Below are 15,973 nucleotides of genomic sequence, written 5' to 3'. Positions count from 1 at the left end.
ATATTTGGAGGCCACAAAAATGTGTGTAATATGCGTTAAAATAAATTTTAGCTTAAAATATCAAGTAAAAATGTATTCAATATGTGTACATAAAGGCCTCGCACGATGTTAAGAAGAAAATTTTGCTCATGTGTCTATCCCTCCATAAAATATACTATGTAAATACCTAACAATCTTAAATAATAAGAGTGAATTTTTAAAATATACATACAAAGATATACCCATTGAAAGAACTTAAATACTAGTAGAGGAACTTGGTTATTCGCAACAAGTTCTACTTTATTCCATGTGACATCCTTGTTGAGGCGGGGCGTTTTGCCTTTAAGCTCAACTGACAAAAGCTCTTGAAAAGGAAATTAAAAAGGATACATAAGATTGTATCAGCACTCCACCCCAGACAATTCTATTTCATTTAATTTCTAATTGGGAATAAAATATAATCGATTTAGAAACACCTGCCGCTTTTTTATTTAATATTAAAATTTTTTAAAATATTAAATAAAAAAAACGGTAACTTGTGTAATAGCAAACTAAGCACCCAGTTACATGGCAGTAGCCATGTATATATGTACATGGCAGTAGCCATGTATATATGTACATGTACCTAGCCCCATTTTAAAAATGTTTTTTTCATTTTCAATTTTTCTATTCACATAACCATATGAATTTAGTTACATACATACGCATGTTTATTCTTACACATAAAACGACATATACAATATAATATACATATAAAGTATGTGATTTTGTTTTAAACATCAAATTTTTTATTTCATATATCAAAAATATATATGTATGTAAATATGTAACATTATCCATGCAAATGAAATGAACATTTTTCATGCAGGAAAACATGAAATAGATGAAATTCTATTTTTTTACAATATATGTATCAAACCGCCAGTATTAAGAAAATTTTATTGTTGGTTTTACATTTTACATGATTTTTTCAAGTGTTTCGTGGTTTGTGTCTTCGCTTCATATTGTAGTGCGTCTTGAACACACTCTACCTGTCGCATAACGTTGGGTATTGCGCAGTTGCGTCGAAACGAGAGGATACTATAGGGGTATTCAATTTATCTCGCTTCTTACAACAAGTTGTGTTCTGTGCAGTTGGGCCAGAACGAGATATGATATTCCATCCCTGTCTTGATATATAGATCGAAACGCAACATGTTGAGCCGAGAGAGAATCAAACAGTGTATATCAAAATATACAATATATAATAATGATATAAATAGTATATATATTTTCTATCATGACATACCTTTTTCCTAAGTTGGATTAAATAGGACAGTTTATCACACATATTTTGTTTGATATGTTCGCCGACTATATTTTAAACAAATTTACTCAGTCCCAAACAAATTGACATATGTACATACATACTAAATTTGTTAATGCTAATAATACACATTTAATTTGAGGAATATGTAAAGATTTTTGTACATGGCCAATCGACTTGGGTCAGCGGGGGTTAGAAGGGTGCGACGTCTAACTGAGATGTCAGCTGGAAAATTGTTTGTAAATTGTCGTATAAATATACATATGAATGCAGACACAATTTAGGATAAAGTATAAAAATATCGGATATATAACAATAAAAAGAATGCAAAGTTCAAGCGGAGTCGGCTCCGGAATTTATCTACCCTTAAAAATAATTGGAGGTTTACAAATACATGTGGTATATGTCAGATCAAATAGGTATCAAATTGGAAATAGTTCCCCGATTCGGAAGTTTAGTATCAGACCAATTTCGTATAATATGAATTTAAATGATAGCATACAGTCGGCCGATCCTTATGAAATTTGGCAAATCAGATTATTTTGTCCAAAATAGAATCCGTACCAAGTCCCATCTTTCTAACTTAAAAATCACAAAAGTTATGCCAATTTCGATCGTTCTATGACAGCTATAGGATATAGTCGGCCCATCCAGGCCGTTCCGACTTAAGTACTACCTGCAAGGAAAAGAAGGATGTGTGCAAAGTTTCAACTCGATAGCTCCAAAAATGAGAGACTTGTTTGCGTAGAAACCGACAGACAGACGGACATGATTATATCGACTCAGGAGGTGATCCTGATCAAGAATATATATGTATACTTTATAGGGTCGGAGCTGTCTCCTTCACTGCGTTGCACACTTTTGACCAAAATTATAATACCCTCTGCAATGTTATAAACACAATCTTAACAATATCAAGAAAAACATACATACATATGTATGTACATACATATACATAGTACGTAAAACACCTTCAACTTGAATTTTTATTTCAAATGAGAAAACTTAAATATTTGATTTTTCTAAACATACTTTGTGTGTATTTTTTAAGAGTTTATTTTGTAAGGAATAAGTGAAGAAAAAGAAATAGTTGCTCTTAAGAGATATTTTATTCATAAACATTTTGCAACTGTCGGCAGCGCTCAAATTGAAAAAGGGAGACGCACATAAGAGTAACCCCAAATACAGGGATGAAAATTGTCATACCAAGCAAGCTAGCTGATATGAGCTAGCAAGCTGAATGTATAATTTAAGTTATTGTAAAAATTATTATTAAGGGGTATACTTTAGAGAAAAATAAGGAAACGTGCTATCTATTTGTGTATGCTTTACATATTTATAAATTATTAACCTTTTTAGTTTAAATAAAAGTTCGAAAAAAAAAATAAATATTTCAATTTCTTTCGATTAACAGACTTAATGTACATACGTACATACATATATTTCTGTGAACAACTGAAACTTCAACTGCTAAAAAGCGTATACATATGTATGCATGTACATGCAATACGTACTAAAAAGTATTCATAGACGCTTGATCACGATTTGCAGTCGCAATAGATTTTCTTAAGTGTGCCATCGCGATGGCTGCACCCGCAGCCTGTACGCGTTTCTCCGACAACTACGACATCAAAGAAGAACTGGGAAAGTAAGTTGTAAAAAAATTAAAAATTTACAAATTCATCCTAATGTGGCTCATTTTTAGAGGGGCATTCTCTATTGTTAAAAGATGTGTCCAAAAATCAACAGGATTTGAATTTGCAGCAAAAATTATAAATACTAAAAAATTGACAGCAAGAGGTATGATTTACATACTCACAAAATATACCCATAGTCATATACACAAATATTTTAATATTGTTTTAGACTTTCAAAAACTAGAGAGGGAGGCAAGGATATGTAGAAAACTACACCATCCCAACATTGGTATAGTATTTTCGTTCATATGTACCCATATATATGTACATATACATTTTTTAATATTTTACCAGATAAAGTTAAATGTAAAATATACATACATATATTTCTTTCAGTGCGTTTGCATGACAGTATTCAAGAGGAGAACTATCACTACCTGGTATTTGATCTGTAAGCAATCATTTAATATATAAATAATTTAATTTCAAAATGTGTTCTGTAACCCCTTTTCCATTCAAAATTATGAAATTTTGTAGCGCAGAGAAGGACCACAGTTAAAAATTATATAAAAAGAAGAAAGGAAAGCTAACTTCGGGCAGAGCCGAAGTTGATATATCCTTGCAGTTCAGTCGCAGTCCGCTAGGTGGCACCACGCATTTTATATTATTAAATATATAACGGATCGTATATAGAGGGCCGATCCTTATGAAATTTGGCATATTGAATTATTTTGCCCAAAGAGTAATCTGTACCAAGTCTCATCTTTCTAACTTAAAAAACACCAAAGTTATGCCAATTCCAATTATGTTCTATGTCAGCTATAGGATATAGTCGGCCGATCCTTATAAAATGTTGCACATAAGGTTTTGGTCAAATATAACATGTGTGGAAAGTCCCAACCCTCTAACTTAAAAAACACCAAAGTTATGGCATTTCCGTTCAATCAGTTATATGGCAGCTATTGGATATAGTCGACCGATAGAAAAATAAAGTAAAAGTTAAAAGAATTTACTCCTTATTTTCAAGATTATTGCACACATACATCCACAAGTAAAAAAATATTCCCCTTCATATGCACATCCATGTATGTAATATGTATGTGTACGTAACACCAAGCTTCACAGGTGGCTGCACAAAATTGGTAGCTGCACTTATAGGACTATATCTTGAGTTACCAAATTTTTCCAGATATAAGCGATATCTCCACGTGCAATATAAATAAGATAAAATGAGCCAATTTTAAATTTCGATTGTTTTTCAGGGTATTTTTTTTTTGTCTACTTTTAAGACATTTTATTTGAAATAGATATTTAAAAAACCTTTCAACGGTGTAAAGCACGTTTTAATATTTTTTTGATTATAAATGTATGAATTATTTAATTAACAAAGCTTTTTAAAATTTTTTAACGTAAGCTTAAGGTATTTCAAAAAGTTGTAGAACAATAGTTGCGCATATAATAAAACATCTCCAATTTTTTTCAGGATTGTTAAGAAAAAAATAGTGCAAACAAACAACCAGACAAACAGACAAACTGCCTTCATTCGGAAATAGCTGAAAATTGAATTTTATGAATAACTTCTGAAAGAAATGTCGGCTCGGGTCGGTTGAGTACCAATCGACGCGTATTTAGGAGTAGAATTTAAAAAATAGTATCTACCTGGGGACTAAAATGTCTCCACCAGCCCCAAATTGGTAATTCAAATTTTCTTTTCTTTTACCCTAATTTCTCCCAAACCAAATGACTTTTGGAAAATGTTTGGACAAAATTATCTAATTTAAACAATACCTTTCCATTGGTGTAAAACTCATTCAGATCGGATGCCGAGAGAAAATTTTTAAGTCTTCGGCTAGAGTCTCCTCGCGCACGCCAGGGAATGCATGTCGTCACCTCGTGGACTGCCGTCCACGGTGATGCAACACAATTTGGCTTTCTCCATAACTATTAGGCTCCTCCGAAAATTGTGCAGAAACATCATAAATCTGTCTGTATCAAACTCAGATTTCACAGTAGTTATACTTTTTAGTGTATGTGATAAGATTTGATAAATTTCTTCTCTAAGCTGTTCCATAGAGTGTATATGTATATGTGTGCTCTTGACTTTGGTTTAGGACAGTCACATAATGGTTATGGAGCAGGTGAAATTATACGTGAACATTTTTATACCCTTGCAGAGGGTATTTTAATTTTGGTCAAAAGTGCGCAATGCATTGATGAAGACATCTCCGACCCCATAAAGTATATATATTCTGATCAGGATCACTTCCTGAGTCGATCCTGAGCATTTCCATCTGTCTGTCTGTTTCTACGCAAATTAGTCTCTCAGTTTTAGATCTATCAAGTTGAAACTTTCCACACATCCTTCTTTTGTTTGCAGGCAGTATATAAGTATATCCTATAGCTGCGATGTAACTGAACGATAGGCAATGGCACAACCTTGCTATTTTTAAAGATGCTTGGGGCCGTACTTTTTTATTCTAAATGTAACCAATTTATCAATATATATATACACCCAATTTTATAACATTTAATCTTTTTATAACCAAATCCTTCGTCAGTGAGGATAATTTAAAAAAATGGTAATTCGAAGTGTGTGAAAATTTAATTTTAATAAAAACCAAACGAAATAATAAAAGCAAACACTTTAAATTTCGTTTTTCAAAAATGTATACTATTAATGCGATTAGAAATATATGTACTAAAATATATGTAAACCATAATTTACCATAATTATTTTTTCTGCTGCTAGAATACAAAATTATCTAATTAATATAGTATTTTTCGATTGTTGCATTATTTGTTCAGATCGGACGCATACAGACAATTTTTATCATTCGGCTAAATTTATTCGGCCTCCTCGCGCCGCCTACGGTGTTCGTCACCTAAGTTGACGTCCGTCAATGTTAAAAATTTGTTACCAATGGAAATATTTTTTGCATTTTTTCCCTTATGTGCTCCTCGGTGCACTAGTTTGGGTATAGCTATTTGTGATTACCAGAATCCTAATCGAATCCTAATGAATGGACCTAATGGAAATAGTTTTATTTGTTTTCCCGGTTTTTTCTGAATTATATTTTTTATTTTTATTTCGCAGGCCGACAATTTCCAATTTTTTTCCTCCACGAAGAATATCAACTGCCCAATACCTTTAGGCTGCCCTGAACCAAAGTCCAGAACAAAAATAGGATCCATCACCCACAGTTTCCGCGGTATACCTAAGAAAAGAAATTGATCAAATTTTACCATATATTGAATTATGCAGGTCGTGTAATTTCGTTGTCCATCATTGTTTTTAGTGAATATAATTTTTGAAATGAAGGAATATAAGAACTAAAATAAAAAAATGTTATCCACCAGTTAGCATATCTTTGGAATACTCATCCAAAGTTTAAATCTTCGATTTTCTGCATTTATTTTTGTGCTTCTATGATTTTTTCCCAAAACATTTTCCTGTGGAAGTTTTTTTTCTTATTGAAATCAGTAGATCATTTCATGTTTTAATTTTGGATTTAAGGAACAACTAGAAATAATTTTATTGAATTTACCATTAGTTAAACAATATATTCTTCAATTAAATAGGAGTTTTTAATCTCATATTTTCAAAAAGTCATGGCTATCTACAAAATCCGTAAAGATTTACTAAACCAGCTGAACTTTCATAATATATGTTTTGAACATAGAGACAGTTTTAGAAACAGTTCAGAGGAAATTCTGAGTATACCCTCCCTTAAGCTTTATAGTTTTTAAGGTCATCTGCATGTCACAAGTTAATAGTTTGTAATATTTGCCACCTTTGTGAATAAACGTGAAAAAAAGTATTTTTTTCATCGATAGGAATAGTTATTTACCAGATGATAACGATAAGGAGCTCATTACCACGAGTCTCTCAGCAGTTCTGAGTTTTTTGTGAAGATTATTGCAACTTCCGCGAATGCCACTACCCTGCATCCCCCCTCCACCATCTTACATAGAATTTAAATGACAGCTACGTTCCATAGCACATGCCCGAAAACCCCTATCTGCAGTTTTCCTCTGCAGACGGCCCAAGATAGGGAAAATGTGCCTACGTCACTTTCTTGCACGAAGTTGATCAATGAGTCTCACCAAGTGGCTATCTACCCCAAGCTTATCAAGAGCCGGCATGGCGTCGGTAATGGTGGTTGAAAGCACCGTCTATGTCTAAAAAGGCCCCTAGGGAATATTCTTTTTTACTTTAGGGAGATTGCTTTCTCTATCTGGAGATTTGGGATCTGCCGAATTTCATAAGGATCGACCGATACATCGGTATTTTAAGGATCGGCAACTGAACGATCGGAAATGGCACAACCTTGATATTTTTATACCCTTGTAGAGGGTATTATTAATTTGGTTAAAAGTGTGCAACGCAGTGAAGGAGACATCCTCATTCTTGATCAGGATCACCTCCTGAGTCGATATAAGCATGCCCTACTGTCTATCTGTCTCTTAGTTTTAAAGCTTTGCACTTTTAAACTTTGCACCCATACTTTTTATCTTTGCAGGCAGTATATAAGTTATAACGGCCGCGATCGCTTGACTACATTTTTGGCAATCAATCCGATCAGCCGAAATCTTGTTTCTTTGTTAAAATTTCCTGTTAAAGATGATTAGGGCTGTTTCGAACATTTTGATTACAAAATTGATTTGATGATAAAACTCTTATAAGGATCTTTCTACTATCGGAATCCTCCTGAAGTTATATTTCCTTTTTTGTTTTTAAGATGGGTTTTGGGTGATTTAAATCGGATTTTCTAAGCCTAGCTTTTTTTGGCTTTTTATTGATTCATGCATATATAAGGGCTGAAAGTCTTTAAAGTGTTTTGTAGTGAAATTTAATACTTTCGATTATTGCATATTATAATATGCATATCATTCATTTCACTCATTCAGTCACTCATTTTTTGTACAATCTTTTATATACTAAGGCCATAATTCACCAAAAATATCCAAATTAGGTAAATTCAAATGGTTAACAACTTGTAGAGCTATAAAATTACCTACACGTACCTCCAAGGTATGGTATGTTTTATTTGGTTTATTATACTGTTTTTAAAAAGATATGTAAGTTTCAGCTGTGTATATTTGCAATTTCAAATTATATTTTATATAATGTCTGATGACTTTTGATTTTGACGAAATTTTTAAATTTTTATTTATATATAAATGGAAATAACTCTATATTCAAATATTCAATTTACATAAATATGGTATCAAATAAAAGCTAATAAATTTATCTATACATGTTTTCCTCAAAACTTTTCGATTCGGTCAGTAGTTTCGCCGATAGAAGCCGACAAACTTAAAAAATCTGACTTCAGAATCGTAATCAGCGATCCCAAAAGCACCCATGTATCAATTTTTAAGTAAATCCGACCACTTTTTCAAAAAATTGTCCGCCATATTCGATCCGCCATTTTGAATTTTTGAAATCCCACTTCAGATTCGTGATCCCCCGAGTGACAAATTTTGTGTCAATGCATTGAGACTTGGGGAAGTTATTTAATTTTTTCCGCACTTCAGTACACGTTAAACCACTGTGTGGCTCTTGATGTGCGGGAATAAAAAGAAGTCATTGCGTGCCAAGTAATGGCTTTATGGCGGATGACCCACCAATTCGACATTTTGGCCGCTCAAAAAGGCGTTGGTTTGAGCTGATGTGTGAGAGCTCGCGTTGTCATGGTGCAGAATGATCCGTCTTCTCTTGTTCGTTTTTCGAATTTCTCCGAAGATTTCAGGCAATCAAATTGTGGTGTACCACTCAGAATTGACCGTCCTACGTTGCTCAAGCGGAACAGTCGCCACATGACCTGTTTTACCGAAGAAAGAGGCCACCATTTGCTTCGAAGTGCTTCTTCCACGAACAACATTCGTTGGATTTGTCCACACGGTCGATTGCTGTTTTGTTTCGGCTCTTTTGAAACATTGCGTGAAACGTTGTTTGAAACACCGCGATGGAAAAAAATTTTTTTTCCATTAATCTACACGAGCCTCTTTTTTTGAGCGATTGTCAAATTGTGCCGGATCCAACGAGAACAAATTTTTCGAATATTTGCTGGTGGAAGAAATGCCCGAGGACGCCTCTATCTCACGGTATGTCACATGACGATCTTGCATTATCAGTTCATGCACGGCGTCAATGTTCTCTATAACAACGACTGTTTTTGGACGACCTTCACTAAACTTCAGATTTAAGTTTATCGATGCAATCTTGTCGTGTTAATTCACGTCGAAAGCCGTGAAAAATGATTGCGCGAAATGTTCACGAGTTAATAACATTTTCTGCCAAATTGATTTTTTCAAGTCACTATAAACAACACAAAGTATGGCAGTACGTCAAAACGTTCTGAGAACGTTTCTGCTAAAACATGTCAAAATTCCCAATGAAAACGTCAGATGGCGCCAGGCAACGCTAAGTATGGCCTAGGCCCGAAATATATATAGCAACTCTTAGCAATATATATAGCAACTCTTAGCAATATATATAGCAACTCTTAACAATATATATAGCAATTCTTGCACCGTGCATTAGGACTTTAAATGGTTTGAGTATAGTCGGGTGGCTGTGGCTGTTTGTCTTCCTAGGGTTTCAGAAAACTTTTGGTTTTGGTAGTGAAAAAAAGAGTTGATTCTATGTGTCTATGGTCGGAAAAGAATTGCTCACTCAGCACTCTTCGTAGGCCATGTATGAGAATATCCGGATTGAAGTCGGCTAAATAAGCAAAAGTGCAGCCGAGGCTACCTTACATAGGAGAAGGTTTATTTGCAGGATTCGTATTAACATCTGCAAAATCCCCCTTCCACATTGTGACTTCAGCCTCTTCGCCATCAAAGATGTCTTTGTCATCTATCCGACTAGTTGCCATTCAGTCAAACTGGCTGTGTTCTACACCACAGATGAGGCTTTTGGGGCCATAGAGGTTTCGATATCGGAGTCTAGTTCTCCTGTGATCTGCGCTGTCTTTGCTTTGACTCCGGTCAGAATGGAAGCCGAAGTTTGGCTCCCCATGCCCATGCCTCTATGGGAGCTAGCGACTGTTTGCTGAACGATGAAAACAGCTTGCTTTGTTGGTGCATTTTTTCCACCTTCTCCAGTCCTTTGTGGGAAGGTACGGATTGCAATGTAGGAGCATGGTAAGGTTTTGGCCCGGCTTGACACTGCCCTAATCCGGCCCTCCTTGGTCGCCTTGGTCGATTACTCCAATGAGAATTCGGTTTTTCGTGATCTCCGCGATAATCCGTTTCGGGTGTGTGCTCGATCTCCCCACACTTCTAAGAACGATTCCGCATGGGTAGCAGTCGCTTCTTTTGGGTTTTTGCCTTGGGTCTGTGTGCCTCGTGCCATATTTTGGAAGCACGCTTCTATCTACTCCATCTTTTTGAGAAACTACTAGCAACATTCAAGGTCTCGTAGTTACGGAGTAACTAGAAACGCCCTCTTTTTCGCATGCGTGCTTTTTTTGTCCGCTGTCGCAATATGCTGGAGTCACGCCTTTTACCGCACCTGAAGATGGCACTTAGGTCAAAGGCCAAAATCCAACGAAACCGATCAGAAAATATATTAACTCAATTTGCACAGTTTGTCTTTAAAAATTCCGATCTTTCAATTTGCAAGCCGGAGTTTTTGCCGAAAACTTATCAATACTTTTTAAAAATACAATCTAAAATCTGGTGAAATATTTCGAAGCAAAAGCGCACTTTAAATCGGTCTGGTAATTGTTTAAGGGAGCAGGATGGTTTGAGACTTAAAAAAAAAATTTTTTTTAATTTTTTATATAATAGAACATTATCTCAGGAATATCCTGTGAAAGTTTCATGTCGATCGGACTAAAGCTCGCTGAGATACCGATTTTCTAGTTACTTTCCATATACTTTATGTATATTGCTTTTAAAACTTTAGACGCGTTTTTCTCAAAACAACTTTTTCAAGTCGGTGCGTAACGTAACTCAAAAAGTAATGCTCGGATCTAAATACAATTTTTCACACTTATTTAATACAATAAATACTTGCGGATGAAAAACGGCTTTTATACCCTTGCAGAGGGTATTATAATTTTGGTCAAAAGTGTGTAACGCAGTGAAGGAGACATCTCCGACCCTATAAAGTATATATATTCTTGATCAGGATCACCTCCTGAGTCGATATGAGCATGTCCGTCTGTCCGTCTGTCTGTTTCTACGCAAACTAGTCTCTCAGTTTTGGAGCTATCGAGTTGAAACTTTGCAAACATCCTTCTTTTCTTTGCAGGCAGTATATAAGTCGGAACGGCCGGGATCGGTCGACTATATCCTATAGCTGCCATATAACTGATTGATCGGAAATGCCATAACTTTGGTGTTTTTTAAGTTAGAGGGTTGGGACTTTCCACACATGTTATATTTGACCAAAATATCTTACGTAATTTCGTAAGGATCGGCCGACTATATCCTATAGCTGTCATAGAACGATCGAAATTGGCATAACTTTGGTGTTTTTTAAGTTAGAAAGATGGGACTTGGTACAGATTCTATTTTGGGGAAACCAATCTGATCTGCCAATTTTCATAAGGCAGACTATAAACGATCCGCTATATATCTAATAAAATAAGATGGGTGGCGCCACCTAGCGGACTGCGACTGAACTGCAAGGGTATATCAACTTCGGCTCCGCCCGAAGTTAGCTTTCCTTTCTTGTTTTTAAATATTTTTTTTTACGATTTTTACGGGCAATAATGGGCTGATTTTTATGTAAAAATGGTACCTCCGACTTTACAACCGCGCCAAAAATTCAAAATCGCATATTTTTCAAAATGGTTTGGTTCATCCGCACAAGAAACTAATATTTTAAGTAAATCAATTCAATTTTTTTATTTCCGATAACACTGTTGACTCCGGCCGACTGCCCGTCACGGGATGAATAATAATTCTTTCTTAAAAATAAAAATTCCTAGATACTCTCCAAATATAGCCATTTATCGTGTTAAAAAATTGAATAAATATATTCACTCAGAAATGAAACAAAAATCGCAAAAATCGGTTTTTTTCAGCCTCTGAAACCATCCTGCCCCCTTAAGTTTGTAAATTTAAATTTTTCAAAACGGATTTTGAATCTTAAGGTATTTATTTTACTTTAAAAAATTAAATAAAACTAAGTTGATTTCTGTATATTGTGAAAAAATTAACGTGTGCAACCTTTTTGTTTGTACCGTTTTTGTGTGTTTATCGTTCGTTTATCTAAAGTTTAAATTGTGTTCCTCTCCATTCCTACATTGGATAGTTTTAAATATCAATAAAATCATATTGATCATATTATGTCAGCTTTGGTGAACATTTTGTAAGAATAAAACAACTCGAAGTTTTTATAACCACGGCTGCATACAAGCCTACCCAAAGTGCAATTGTGGGAGTTTTGGATGGCTTGCTGCCAGCCACCCCCAATTTGAGGCGGGCCCTACTTGACTCGGCTTAGCAGTTTTGGTATGATAGGCGGTCTCACCCGCCATCTTCTCTGTCATATCTGACTGTTGACCGAACTCACTCGTCGATGTCTTGGGCGGACTCCATGTTATTTTTGGTTAAAAAATTTGTTTTTCTTAAAGTTTTCACGAGCTTTGGAGAAAGGACAGTCCGCCTTCCGATTGAGACTGGACGGCCCAGTTTAAATCCCGATTCCCCAGGTAGGTTGACTCTCAGCAGGGGTTTTGGGGTAAGAGGTTGTTAGGTTATAGTGTGTGGAAATAAGCAAATGTGTGCAGCTACTTATAAGAGACAGGCGTATAATCGATACCGCTACGGAGTGGTTACCAGTTAACTGTCCGGGACAGTTCGTTACGAGTAAGATCCGCCCGACAAGCCCTCCATTGGGACCCGCTTTCGCTATATTCTACCCGTTCGGTACCCGTTCCTATGAGTCATTCTAAAAAACTTCGGTCGGAATTCTTAGTGATAACTTAGTAAAAAAAATTTTATTATTCAAATTATGTTGCCTATTGATATTTGTATACCCTTGCAAAGGGTATTATAAAGTTCGTCAAAAGTGTGCAACGCAATGAAGTAGAAAAATTGTTTTTTAAGTTATAGGATCGGCCGGTTATATCCTTCAGCTGCCATGTAACTGAACGATCGGAATTGGAACAACCTCGCTATTTTTAATGTTGCTTGGGGCTGTTTCTAACATTTTTATTAAACAATTCATTTAATGGTAAAATTCTCATCAGGATGGGAGATCTATGTATATACGCTCCGATATATGTATAATCAACATCGGCTCCGCTGGAAGTTTGTTTTCCTTTCTTGGTTAAGATGATTTTTCAGATATTTGATATATGCCAATGTTTGGCCAAATATTAAGTTAGTTAGTAAATTCACAACTATTAACTTTGGCCTAGTTAGCGATTATGACGTTTATTTGTTTGAAAAGATTCTGAGACAGAAAGATTGGTTTCTGCTTTAAAGTATACTCATAGTCATATGACAGATTAGCATGTAACTCAACGAGTTTTCGAAAAATCATGAAATACAATGACTACGCAAAATTTCACTTGCTGCATATCCTCTAAATCAAAAACAAGAACATAGAAACCATCAACCTCAGTTTCCTCCATACTCATAAGAAAATGAATGTCTAAAATTTTGCCTTATATTGTAGTCCATTTTTTTCGACTACCAATAAATTTTCAAGTATAACATATTATTTTATTGATTTTTCGAATAACTCTCGATCAATCTTCTACGAAAAGCTGCGCATTTAATCTTTATGTGAACGTATTGTTACTTATTATTTGTAATTCTTAAAACCTGCCAAAAGATATACATATGTATATATAAATATCATTCGTACATTAGTAAGTGGTTAACCCGCTGTGATGTAATGACATTATATTTGATAAATAAGAAAATTGGACGCAAAATACACTACACTACAATAATGCCGGCAAATCTCGCTACTCATTCCCTGCTTTTCAAAAAGCTAAACTTAGAGACCGACACGTTCGAAATCATGCCCGATGATCAGAAACAGCTCCCAGAATTGAGGCGCTGCAAGTAAACTCGTTGCCGGACAACCGTCGAAACTGGAACATATGGCCACCTATTAAAAGACTGCTGAGTCAAAACTACGTCAATTTCTGCAAGGCGGTGAAACGTCCGGGCAGAAACCCATGCAAGTTTTGACTCACATGCGTCGATTAGCTCAGGAATCCAGTAGCAAACCAATGATCCGTACGCTGTTTCTGGCTGCGATGCCTCAAAACATTCATCCAATCCTAACCATTTGGAAGGAGAACTAACAGAATTTTTTGAAAATTGCTGAAAAAATGCTTGAAACTATGAGTTCTGCTTGCACTTTCGCCATCGCTTTTAGCAATTCAGTCGCAAAGATAGCCAGACTTTGGATCATCCCAATCGCGGTCCAATTCACAGTCTTGATCCCAATTCTCAACGGCCGCAAAATTCCGCCAACCAATAATTTTGTCAGAACTACGCCTTGAAGATAATCTAACTGTTGTTCAAATGAGTGTAGTTTAAAAGAGTGCAGTTGGAAAAATTCATATTCTAAAAAACAACTTCGAAGCTTTTTACCAGCTTTCATCTGTTAGCTGTGAGTCAAGTGGAAACCCAACCTTTGTAACCATTTTCGCAACTATATTTTTGCTTTATGGCTTTAAATGTTAAATAAACCTATTTAAAAGACTTAGCTAGCATTATTGTGCAAATTAATAAAAAACAAGAAAGGAAAACTAACTTCGGGCGGAGCCGAAGTTTATATACCCTTGCAGTTAAGGTTGTTCCATTTCCGATCGTTCAGATATATGGCGTCTATAGGATATAGTCGGCCGATCCTTATTATTTGACAGATCGGATTTTTTTCCCCCAAAATAGAATCTGTACCAAATCCCTTCTTTCTAACTTAAAAAATACCAAAGTTATGCCAATTCTGATCGTAATATGACAGCTATAGGATATAGTCGGCCGTCCTTATGAAATTTTGTACATAAGATATTTTGGTCGAATATAACATGTGTGAAAAGTTCCAACCCTCTATTACGATCAATCAGTTATATGGATGCTATAGAATATAGTCTATAGCAGGGAAAAGAAGGATGTGTACAAAGTTTCAACTCGATAGCTTTAAAACTGAGAGACTAGTTTGCGTAGAAACCGACAGACAGACGCACCCTTGCAGAGGGTATTATAATTTTGGTCAAAAGTGTGCAACGCAGTGAAGGAGACATCTCCGACCCTATAAAGTATATATATTCTTGATCAGGATCACCTCCTGAGTCGATATAAGCATGTCCGTCTGTCCGTCTGTCTGTCGGTTTCTACGCAAACTAGTCTCTCAGTTTTAAAGCTATCAAGTTGAAACCTTCTTTTTCTTGCAGGTAGTAGATCGGTCGACTATATCCTATAGCTGCCACATAACTGATTGATCGTAAATGCCATAACTTCGACGTTTTTTAAGATAGAGGGTTGGGCTTTCCACACATGTTATATTTGGCCAAAATATCTCATGTAAAGCAAGAAAGGAAAGCTAACTTCGGGCGGAGCCGAAGTTGATATACCCTTGCAGTTCAGTCGCAGTCCGCTAGGTGGCGCCACGCATCTTATATTATTAGATATATAGCGGATCGTATATAGGCGGCCGATCCTTATGAAATTTTGCAAATCAGATTATTTTGTCCAAAATAGAATCTGTACCAAGTCCCATCTTTCTAACTTAAAAAACACCAAAGTTATGCCAATTCCGATCGTTGTATGACAGCTTTAGGATATAGTAGGCCGATCCTTATGAAATTTTGTACATAAGATATGTTGATCAAATATAACATGTGTGGATGAGTCCCAACCCTCTATCTTAAAAAACAACGAAGTTATGGCATTTCCGATCAATCAGTTATATGACAGCTATAGGATATAGTCGACCGATCCCGGCCGTTCCGACTTATGTACTGCCTGCAACAGAAAGAAGGGTGTGTGCAAAGTTTCAACTCGATAGCTTTAAAACTGAGAGACTAGTTTGCGTAGAAACAGACAGACAGACAGACAGACAGACAGA

The 15,973-nt window shown here is 35.6% G+C and overlaps 1 protein-coding gene and 1 long non-coding RNA gene across 27 annotated transcripts in view; one reads left to right on the top strand and one right to left on the bottom strand.

Annotated features, from left to right (window-relative positions):
* Window positions 1-15,973, top strand: part of LOC6505477 (calcium/calmodulin-dependent protein kinase type II alpha chain) — a 99,166-nt gene that overhangs the window by 1,109 nt on the left and 82,084 nt on the right. For 17 of the 23 annotated variants that reach the window (XR_004311360.2, XR_006507840.1, XR_006507844.1 and 14 more), the window contains exons 1-5: window positions 2,483-2,606; window positions 2,700-2,933; window positions 2,991-3,085; window positions 3,152-3,211; window positions 3,319-3,373. Coding sequence is in view for 16 of the 23 variants with exons in the window: in XM_032455893.2 (XP_032311784.1) it covers window positions 2,869-2,933; window positions 2,991-3,085; window positions 3,152-3,211; window positions 3,319-3,373 (275 nt within the window). In the remaining 7 variants the exon portion in view is untranslated. Of the gene's footprint in view, window positions 1-2,471; window positions 2,607-2,697; window positions 2,934-2,990; window positions 3,086-3,151; window positions 3,212-3,318; window positions 3,374-15,973 lie in introns of those variants that run through there. The other 6 variants (XM_014904421.3, XM_014904424.3, XM_032455891.2 and 3 more) reach the window with 4 other exon arrangements.
* On the bottom strand, window positions 745-2,450 carry LOC26513642. 4 transcript variants are annotated; one of them, XR_006507846.1, is made up of 3 exons: window positions 2,219-2,450; window positions 1,268-1,510; window positions 745-1,148 (listed from the first exon to the last, which is right to left on the bottom strand). It is a non-coding gene; the product is annotated as an uncharacterized LOC26513642 (long non-coding RNA). The 4 variants fall into 4 exon arrangements; XR_004311363.2 differs by having other exon boundaries at window positions 2,235-2,449; XR_001408336.3 differs by having other exon boundaries at window positions 2,318-2,442.

Source organism: Drosophila ananassae (assembly GCF_017639315.1).
Source record: "Drosophila ananassae strain 14024-0371.13 chromosome 4 unlocalized genomic scaffold, ASM1763931v2 tig00000054, whole genome shotgun sequence".
In the NCBI taxonomy this organism is placed as follows: Eukaryota; Metazoa; Arthropoda; class Insecta; order Diptera; family Drosophilidae; genus Drosophila; species Drosophila ananassae.
The sequence above is the reverse complement of the archived record's forward strand: the minus strand, read 5'-3'. Positions and strand labels throughout refer to the sequence as shown.